Source organism: Callionymus lyra, chromosome 4 (genome assembly GCF_982586985.1).
Source record: "Callionymus lyra chromosome 4, fCalLyr1.hap1.1, whole genome shotgun sequence".
NCBI classification, from domain to species: Eukaryota; Metazoa; Chordata; class Actinopteri; order Syngnathiformes; family Callionymidae; genus Callionymus; species Callionymus lyra.
In genome coordinates this window covers 34,770,382-34,781,294 of record NC_141821.1, presented here as the reverse complement: position 1 = coordinate 34,781,294, position 10,913 = coordinate 34,770,382, and the positions used below count along the sequence as shown (strand labels likewise).

Genomic DNA, 10,913 nt, shown 5'->3' with positions numbered 1-10,913 from the left:
TTTGTTCTATATCTTTATTAAATACCCTGACTTTAGCGGGCAGAAAGGAGCGGTGGAATTTCTCCTTGTATAAGTGTGGTAGTGAAGGTGCTTTTCAATGTAATACAATGAGATGGTACAGCAAAACTATACATTAATTATTTGAAAAAACAACAACAACAATAATAATAAATACATAAAAAGGCCCACACTTCTCAGCTCAGATAAACATGCAAACCAATATTACAGCATGGAGCAGTTTTTGAGTGAGACTCTCTTTTTAAAATGTGAAACATTTCCAATCAATTTGTGAATCAATGGCCCCACTAGCTCTCCAACACCACTCTCTCCCTGTCTCATACACTCTCAGTGAACTCATCAATCCCAGTCAATATGCTGGCGTGACAATGCCTTAGTGGAAAGTTGTTGTTTTTTATCATACTTCATGAGTACTTATAGTCAGCCTGTGTAACTCTTGACTCATTTGCAGAGGAATCTGGTCTGTGTTTAAGCAATCCTGATGAGTTTACCGTAATGACTGGACTGCCTGTGACAGGAGGTATGATGTTGTTAATCTTGCCCTCCCATTGAATTAATATCCTTCTACAACCGTTTTTATTTTATTGGCAGTCTCTGGTCTACTGTTGACCTTTATGAGTTTGCTTCAAAAGCTGGAGTTTTGGATTGATACATTTGGCTTAAAGCATGTCATTTTATCTCATAATATTTTCTGTGATGTTTACCTTTTGCCGTTTGAATGTATTCTAATCATCGTTTCTAAAAGGGCAACATTATTAATAACATCACTTGCTCACAAAAATAATCCAGTACAAACTCTGCAGTTAAGGAAACAAAAAACAACAGCGTCTGCATCAACCTCCAGTCAAAGGTCAATTTGTTTCGATATTGCTCACAACAGAATGTTTGTACATCAGAATTAAGTTTGGTTGAGAAGGATGTTGCCATTTAAATAGGTCCATGTATCATTGAGACAGTTTAGTCAATCTCTTTCAGTTTTCCATCTTGATCTGGCTGTCACACTGTCTGGTATTAGATTAGATTTTTTTTAAATTCTTTACATTTATTTCAATTATAGTGGCACACCTTGTTCATTACAATAAGTTTTAATAAAACACAGCCTAAATGTCCCTTTTTCTTTTCTGCTCCTGCAAACAACTGACTCTCGACTGATACGGTTGCAACTGTAAAACTCTCACAAGTGATTGAAAGGTTTACAAATATTTTAGGTTTTCTGTTTACTATAGGAGCCAGAGCGGGTGTGATTTTGCCACCTGCTGGCGTTGTTGCGTCATTGCACTGCTTGCTCATGTACTTCTGTAAGTAAGTAAATAAGTAAGTAATATTTGTAGAGCGATTTCTTTGTGGGTTTTCTTTGGTTGAATTACAAATTTATGGATTACATGTTGTATTTATCATTTATCATCATTTATATTAAGTGACACATTTGTAAATAATTAAATCAATTTGAAAATCCTTAACTTCATGATTCAATTCAATTCAACAGATTTAACATAACTTCAACTTCCTTAGAGATAATTCATAATGTTACAATGATGGTCGACTGCTGTGACTTCAATATAAAAAATAAATGAAATTATTTATTATTATTATTATTATTTAAGTTTGTATCGCTTGCCATGACATTATTTAAAAATGACCAATTTGACAAACTTACACCAAGTTAAGGCACATACCTCTAAAACACACCTGCAGACCATTCATCTGAATGTTTTATTTCACCTGGTGATGTCACATACATAACTTGTCTTCAAAAATGAGGGTGTAGTACATAGCTAGTGTAACAGTGATCAAAATACATTGGGCTTTGTTATTTTTAATAACTCCTATAAAGCGGTATTAGAGCGCAAAGATCGAATCTGTCAATATCGAGCCAACTTTACTTAAGTACATAACTTATCAAAATCCAGGCAAACATTGAAAGAGATAAACCTGAAAAGCGAGGATGAAGATGTTTAAAAGTCCATAAAAATTATTTTCCCAAGTTTCATGCTCTTCGTTAGACACCGTCACGGATTTTGGACTAAAAGAATAGCACTCAAAAACTCAGATTTATGATCAAGATACAAATATTGTAACACAAATACACAAAAAGGGAAGGTAAGGTAAGGTAGGGCATATAATCACAAACTGAACTAAAAAATTACCAAACAATTAGACATCTCTTATATAAAATGTTAGTGCTTTATAGACAGGCCCCTATCATGACGTATTAATGATATATATATATATATATATAAATATATATATATACAAACATATATTGTTGTGTTAATGTAACAGGAACATCTGGTCGCCACACAGGCAATATTGTTTAATGACACATTGTTGTACTGATGGATTTTGTCACACCAAGCTTGTTAAGAAACGTGTGTAGATATAAATATTTAATATATATATTTTTGTATAATATATATATGTTTGTAATCTAGGTTTTTTGTCAAACTTCTCACGATGAACTCCCCATGATTTTATACTTAATGTTAAGTTCTCTATTGAAACCGACTTCTCCACCTCCCAATAAGGTCCAGTCAGAGTCTCTTTACTCTGGACTGGTGGGACAGCTTGTGTCTCCTCTGTCGGCAGGAGCTTCTAGATGAGGAGGAAAATCTATTTTTAAAAAAAGAAGCGTTTTCTGTTGTTAATACATTCAGCATAATCTTAATAGACAAAGCTTTATTAATGAAGTAATTTAAAAAAAAGAGAATGAAAAAAAAATGACTTTGTTTTTAATCGAGATACAATAAGTAAAATGAAATGAAGCAGGAAAAACAGATTTGAGGACAAAGACGCGTCGCGGCTGTCTATGTGTTTTGTCCCTATGAAGGACCTGTAGTGACGTCATCAAGTGCTCGACGCTCGCGCATTCATCACTCATTGTGTACTTCCTGAATTCTTCCTCAGCCCTTTCTTCCACACACAATTCTGTTCGGACTTGGGAGTTGGAAAGATTTATTTAAGCAGCTGCTGAAAACTCGGTCGACGAACTGCTGCTGCCAAGTTTTTCTCCACATTTCCGAGTTTTATACGAGAGACGGAACGCCAGAGAATCCTGCTGGAGATGGTGACTAGGAGACCAGGTACACACGAATGACATGTTAATACAGTGTTTAAATCCACGGAGCTATCACTTGTTTGCACAAACTAAGGCACAGTCATCATGCTCTGTAGACACTTCATAACTATTATTTTTTCCACCAATGTTGTTCATTCATTTTTTTTTATTATTACGTTTTGGGGAAAACGTTACTGTAGACCAGAGCTAAAGCATCGCCAGAAAGTTTCTGGTTCACATAACATCTGTAACAACGTGAAGAAAACAAAGGTTAGCTGTAGCTTTCTGACTTTTCAGTTTGATAGGGAGGATTCCCTCAAACTCACGTCAAGAGGAAGGGGTCTAAAGGATGACAGGGACAATTCTACCAACAACTTCAAACATCCGTGTACAAAACAGCTTCATTTGTGTCAGTCTACTACTCTATCAATATTCACAGTATAACATATTTTGTCCTCAATCTCTTTACAAACCCTCAAATACATGATGGATTAACTTGAAGGATTTCAAGATTTATTCTCACTCGTCCTTGCTGAGCAGGCCTGATCCCTGGAATGAAAGATTTAGGAACTTCTGTAAAGAAACATTTGGTCCATTATTAATAATTGTGACACATTATTTTTATTTTATGTGTAACGGTTTGTCCTTTTCTTTAATTTCCTTGCTGACAAAAAATGACTGAAGATGAGACTTGTGGAACAACGCACGTCAGTGAATAACATTTATTTCTAACATTAACAAGAAATTGACTGGATTTTAAAGAAGACTCATTCATATATAGAAAGTTAACATTATTAATACATAATTGGTCATTAAACCAAATTATTTATAAAAAAAGAAATTAATAATTTTGCAAAAACATGGAGAAACTGGAGTGAAGAGAGGTGAGTGTACATTGGGCAGCAGGATCCAGGAAGAAATCTGGATCCATTGAATTGATGCGAGTAGATGGTGGATCGAGCATCTCCAGACATCTTCTTGTTTAAGGATTGTAACGTCCTAGAAGGTTGATATGTTTGGATTAGATCTGTGATGTATGTTGGTGCTAGACCATGTTAAGCTTTGTAGGTTACAGGCCTCTTAGTCAGGACACGGGCTGCAGAGTTCTGAATGAGCTGAAGAGTTCTGAGACTTTTTAGAACATCCTGACAGAAGAGAGTTACAATAGTCCAGCCTGGTAGCAACAAAAGTATGGATGAGCTTCTCAGCAGCGTCAACAGGAGGGAAATGCCTGATTTTTAAAATGTTTCGAAGGTGAAAGTAGGCATGAGATTTGCTTTATGTGTATGTTAAATGATAATTCAAAGCAAACACCAGGGGCCTCATGTACTAAGGGGTAGTACTTACAGAAATGCGCAGACCTACTTTTCCACGTCAAAGTAAGGAAACAAGTGTTAAAAAGATTGGGTTCCCGACACGCTTGTAGGTCGCGTACGTACGGATCAGCTGCTCAGACGCATGTTAGCCTCAGTAGTCACGTTGAGATTTCCACATTAGAGATACATTAATGATCAATATTGATAAAAAATGCATGCACACGCACACACAAGTTTATAGTAACATGAGTGGATATTCAATTCATTCAATCAGGTGATCAGAGCAACCTCCTTGAAAAACACAACTATATACAGTGCCTTGCGAAAGTATTCGGCCCCCTTGAACCTTTCAACATTTCGCCACATTTCAGGCTTCAAACATAAAGATATACAATTTTAATTTTTTGTCATGAATCAACAACAAGTGGGACACAATCGTGAAGTGGAACGAAATTTATTGGATAATTTAAACTTTTTTAACAAATAAAAAACTGAAAAGTGGGGCGTGCAATATTATTCGGCCCCTTTACTTTCAGTGCAGCAAACTCACTCCAGAAGTTCAGTGAGGATCTTTGAATGATCCAATGTTGTCCTAAATGACTGATGATGATAAATAGAATGCACCTGTGTGTAATCAAGCCTCCGTATAAATGCACCTGCTCTTTGATAGTCTCAGGGTTCTGTTTAAAGCGCAGAGAGAACCATGAAGACAAAGGAACACACCAGGCAGGTCCGAGATACTGTTGTGGAGAAGTTTAAAGCCGGATTTGGATACAAAAAGATTTCCCAAGCTTTAAACATCTCAAGGAGCACTGTGCAAGCAATTATATTGAAATGGAAGGAGTATCAGACCACTGCAAATCTACCAAGACCCGGCCGTCCCTCCAAACTTTCATCTCACACAAGGAGAAGACTGATCAGAGATGCAGCCAAGAGGCCCATGATCACTCTGGATGAACTGCAGATAACTACAGCTGAGGTGGGAGAGTCTGTCCATAGGACAACAATCAGTCGTGAACTGCACAAATCTGGCCTTTATGGAAGAGTGGCAAGAAGAAAGCCATTTCTCAAAGATATCCATAAAAAGTCGTGTTTAAAGTTTGCCACAAGCCACCTGGGAGACACACCAAACATGTGGAAGAAGGTGCTCTGGTCAGATGAAACCAAAATCGAACTTTTTGGCCACAATGAAAAACGATATGTTTGGCGTAAAAGCAACACGGCTCATCACCCTGAACACACCATCCCCACTGTCAAACATGGTGGTGGCAGCATCATGGTTTGGGCCTGCTTTTCTTCAGCAGGGACAGGGAAGATGGCTAAAATTGATGGGAAGATGGATGGAGCCAAATACAGGACCATTCTGGAAGAAAACCTGTTGGAGTCTGCAAAAGACCTGAGACTGGGACGGAGATTTATCTTCCAACAGGACAATGATCCAAAACATAAAGCCAAATCTACAATGGAATGGTTCACAAATAGACGTATCCAGGTGTTAGAATGGCCAAGTCAAAGTCCAGACCTGAATCCAATCGAGAATCTGTGGAAAGAGCTGAAGACTGCTGTTCACAAACGCTCTCCATCCAACCTCACTGAGCTCGAGCTGTTTTGCAAGGAAGAATGGGCAAGAATTCCAGTCTCTCGATGTGCAAAACTGATAGAGACATACCCCAAGCGACTTGCAGCTGTAATTGCAGCAAAAGGTGGCGCTACAAAGTATTGGCGCAAGGGGGCCAAATAATATTGCACGCCCCACTTTTTAGTTTTTTATTTGTTAAAAAAGTTTAAATTATCCAATAAATTTCGTTCCACTTCACGATTGTGTCCCACTTGTTGTTGATTCTTGACAAAAAATTAAAATTGTATATCTTTATATTGAAGCCTGAAATGTGGCGAAATGTTGAAAGGTTCAACTTTCGCAAGGCACTGTAAATACACCCTCACATGATTTGTTCATTTGTAATTTGATAAAACGCTTTTTTTTTTATAAATGTAATAAGATTTTGCGGGTGGGTTGCGCAGTTCAGTTCAGTTAGATCTTCTGATCAAGTTTTCTTAGGGAAGCATATAGATTATGAATACGATTGGACCAAGAACAGAACCTTGTGGGACACCATAGCTGACCTAAGTGTGTGTCGATGAGAGGTAGTTGACATGTACATAATGCGTTCTGTACGATAGATAAGATTTAAACCAGTTTGAAGCAGTTCCACTTGTACCCATTTGCTTTTCTAGTTTTTGTAGGAGAATTTTTTGGTCAACTGTGTCAGAAGCCGCACTGAGGTCCAGAAGGACAAGCACTGAAACAGGGCCCTGATCAGAGCCATCAACAGGTCATTGGTAAATCCACTAGTGCGGTCTCTGTGCTGGGGTGTTCCCCGCAAAGTTGTATAGTGACTGCATTATCCAGAATATTTGAAACAAGGTAGGATTGAAGATATGCCTATAATTTGTAAGAACCCCTGGATAAAGAGAGGTTCTTTTAGCTTTTTAGCTTTAATTGAAGCAAATCTAAGAGTCTGTTGGACATAACCTGATGTTAATGACGCGCCATATTTAAATACCTGTTTTTAAACCCATCTGTAACACATTCAAATAAAAAAAAAAAGACTTTTCTTTTCTGAATAAAGACAACGCTGGGAGTGACCTATAAAAAAATCCAAACTTTTTTGTCAAACATTTTTTCGCACCAGCTGCTAGGACACATTAGACATTAGACACTAGAAAGATAGGAGCTCTGAATACACACCAAAAAGTAACACTATATAAAACTGTTTAACATGTGTCAATGACACATATCTTTTCTGACAGCCATATCAGCACAATTACGACAATTGTAGTGAGAGTCTGTGTCTCAGCTCACTTCTGAGATTGGTAAAGTCTGCCAAAAATAGAAATGTTAACTATTTTACTTTTATGATGCAACATATGAGTAAATAATTTAAGATATACATACTTCCATGGATGACTGCCTTTTCCGAAGTGGCTTTTTAAGCTTGTCCATACTTGTTGGTTGGAATTGTTGCATTTTTCAATTCTGATATGGCTGTCCCTCATTTGTATTGAGATGCGTAACTAAAATTTAAAAAAATTAAAATCGCCACAGACTGTGAGGAAACGGAGTGTTTCGCCTCTGTGAGAATGGTGACTGATTCACTCTCTGCAATCAGGTGTGTGCACTGATTGGCTGATTGAGCCCAGGTGTGACGAGGCTATATCTGCTCTGAGACCCCAGTGCTCTGTGCTGCTCATTGTTTGCTCTATGCGATGGTGAGAGGTTCACTCTGAGTGCCCTCTGAGCTAGAAAAGATATTTGTTCATGTTTCTTGTCTTTCGTTCAGCTGCTTGGCAGCAGTGGTTTGGTTCTCACTTTAGTTTTGGTTATTAATAGGTAGCCTTGTGCTTTTTGGTTTTCTCCCTCTCCCCTGTAGTCGCTTGTGCGACCTCAATTACATTAATATAAAACACAATATTGTAAGCCTGCACTTACCTTAGTTATCTAGAAAAATAGTAAACAGAAGCTAGTTAAACCGTTCTTCCAGAAAATTATTAGTAACATTTAAAACTTAAAATATGTACCATTGCAAAAATTGTAAATTCGCATAGTTTTTCTGAATCCCAATCCTCTACCGCAGCAAAATTGTTGGGATACTCTTTTTTTCTCCTTTATCCTAACAACAGATTTGTAACAGGGCTGAACGTGAGTGAGAAAGAGAACTTCAATGCAGTCATGATACATGCCACCAAATGTCCTTTCATGTCTCTGCAGCCCTACAACCCTGACTGCACCTGTTTATCCGAAAATAAAACAAAAAAGGGTTTGTCAATGAAAAGTGTTGCTTTACAACAGGGGTCTCCAAACCGGTCCTCAAAGGGCCGGGGTGGTGCAGGTTTTTGTTCTAACCGATCAAGCATGTACAGTTTAACCAATGAGGTTTCAGCTGAAACAAGCAACACCAGACTGTCATTCAACTGATTACACTCTGTAGACTCCTGATTGGGTTAAGGGGGGTGCTCTTTATTGGTTGGAACAAAAACCTGCACCACCCCGGCCCTTACGGTTTTGTTTTGCAGGAATTAGCTGCTATATGTGTCAAAATGATTGATTGAAGCATCAATGTAGGAAAACAATACATCAACACCCACTTCTTGAACAAACTTCAAACTATACGTTAACTAAATACTTGATGCTGATTTAATGTTAAAGCAGCTCTCCAGGCCCAAAAATGTTCTCTATATCCGGGCCAGCCATGTGATATGGACGGTCACCAAGGAGCTTGAGAGAGAAAATAGCTGTCTGCATGATAGGGGCTTGTTAGATGATGTTTGCTACCAGATCCCTCTTAATTGTTCAGTGACTCAAGTCTGTTTTTGTTCCTGCAGATGTTCAGCAGCTGCTGGTGAAGGAAGAACACGTTTCTAGTGAGCAGCAGGAGTGCAGCTCCAGTCTGAGTCAAGAGGGACAAGAGTCTTGTGTCTTTGAAAGGGAAAGAAAAGTTGCCACCAAGTTCTCCTTCACGCCGATCCATGAGAAGGTTAAAGATGATGAAGATGAAAGAGAGACTCTGACCAACTTATATAGGCAACAAATGGAAGCTGAAGCTGATGGTGATAAATGTGAAGGACAAGAACCGATCTCCGACTTGGATCCAATTCTACTCTCTGACCACCAGAGGTCATTGTCTTCTGAGTCTGACACTGATGACAGTGAGGATTGGAGAGAAACCAGCAACACTCAGTCAACTTCAAAATCTGTGGATAATCTGATGGTTCTTGTCAGCAAAAATCAAGATGATCATAAATCGCTGGTCTGCTCAGAGTGTGGGATAAAATGTTCCCTGAAGACAAACATGCAGATTCACACTGAAGAAAAACCGTACATCTGCTCTCAGTGTAGTCAAGGTTTGGAAATCAGTGAAGACCTTGAGACACCCATGAGAATTCACACTGGAGAAAAACCTTACACCTGCTCTCAGTGTGGAAAAGGTTTTAAACGGATATGGAACCTGAAGACGCATATGAGAGTTCACAGTGGAGAAAAACCTTACATATGCTCTCATTGTGGTAAAGGTTTTACAACCAGTGGAGACTTGAAAAAACACGAGCGAATTCACACTGGAGAAAAACCTTACATCTGCTCTCAGTGCAGTAAAGGTTTTAAAATCGGTGCACATCTGAAGACCCACATGAGAGTTCACACTGGAGAAAAACCTTATGTCTGCGCTATGTGTGATAGAGGTTTTACGACCAGTGGAGATCTGAAGAAACATGTAAGAGTTCACACTGGAGAACAACCTTACATCTGCTTTCAGTGTGGGAAAGGTTGTACAACCAGTGGAGACCTGAAGAAACATGAGAGAATCCACACTGGAGAAAAACCCTACATATGCTCTCAGTGTGGTAAAGGTTTTAGTTGCAGAGAAAGTCTTAGGAGGCACGTAAAACTCTTAAACCACAACATAATCCAAGTGTGACTCTTAAAACTGGACAACTTAAGTTGAAATAAATCTGTAGAATGTACAGAACAAAGATGAACTGGAGAACCTTATGGCCTTTGATGATCACCACAAATGACACCAATTGTCTTATCTCAAGAACTGATGATTAAAGAAAGAAATTATTTAACACCTTCTCTTACAGCGAAACTGAGCAAGATTTATCTTTTTTGATCCCAGCAGGAAGTTATATTGCTGCTCATGATGTTGAGATGAATACTCCAATCATGGGTCAAAACTCACTCAAGCAAAATGTTAGACTGCAAAATGGACTGTTTCAGGCTTTAATTCCCCACAGCATATTTCCCAGTTGTTATTGTTATTAAATAATTTCAAAAATGTTCAGATTTTTCATATGTTTATGTGTCATTGATCTCTGAACTTTTTCATAAATGGTTATTGGTGACTGGAACTTATTTAACTTTAAATTGTCACGACAAAGTCTGTTCATTTTATATATTGATGTTTTTTGTTGTCATTGAGTTAATAGTAATGATGATTAGATGATTACTCTTTGTTTTGGACAGTGATGTACAATGTCAACATCTTTCATTTTCAATAATATTTCTAGTCAGAATCAGAGTTTTATTGTATGTGACTCAAGATGTGTAACCGTTACATTGCATAGATAGACTATCAATAGAAGATAACATTGATAAAGCGGAAGTGTGGTCGCTCCCAAAGACAAAAACGATCATCATGATAAATGATTAAATTCTTAGCTCATAGCTTGTATAGCTTGAATAATAACCAAACACCAACCGACCAAGGAAATATACTGTGGATAAATAACCAAATGAAAAAGGATTCAACTGTTTGCCAACCATCAAAATGACCAATTTGTTCTTGATGGGTATCATGCAACAAGCTATAAAGCCAATTCCAATCAAAATTCAAACTTCACTTATTCTCTACTCACCCGTGCAAAAAAAACGTATGTTCATTTTAATGTAGCAAATGATGCTCAGTGGTCTTCGTCTTTGTCTTCCTCCAATGATGCCCTTATAAACATCCAAAAATCTCCATGGT

The 10,913-nt window shown here is 37.9% G+C and overlaps 1 protein-coding gene across 1 annotated transcript; it reads left to right on the top strand.

Annotated features, from left to right (window-relative positions):
* Positions 1-2,825: 2,825 nt before the first annotated feature.
* LOC148082720 (uncharacterized) lies at positions 2,826-10,225 on the top strand. The gene is made up of 2 exons (XM_087789991.1): positions 2,826-3,098; positions 8,773-10,225. Exons 1-2 carry the CDS (start codon positions 3,080-3,082, stop codon positions 9,861-9,863), a joined length of 1,110 nt encoding a protein of 369 aa, XP_087646117.1. The 5' UTR covers positions 2,826-3,079; the 3' UTR covers positions 9,864-10,225.
* Positions 10,226-10,913: the final 688 nt, after the last annotated feature.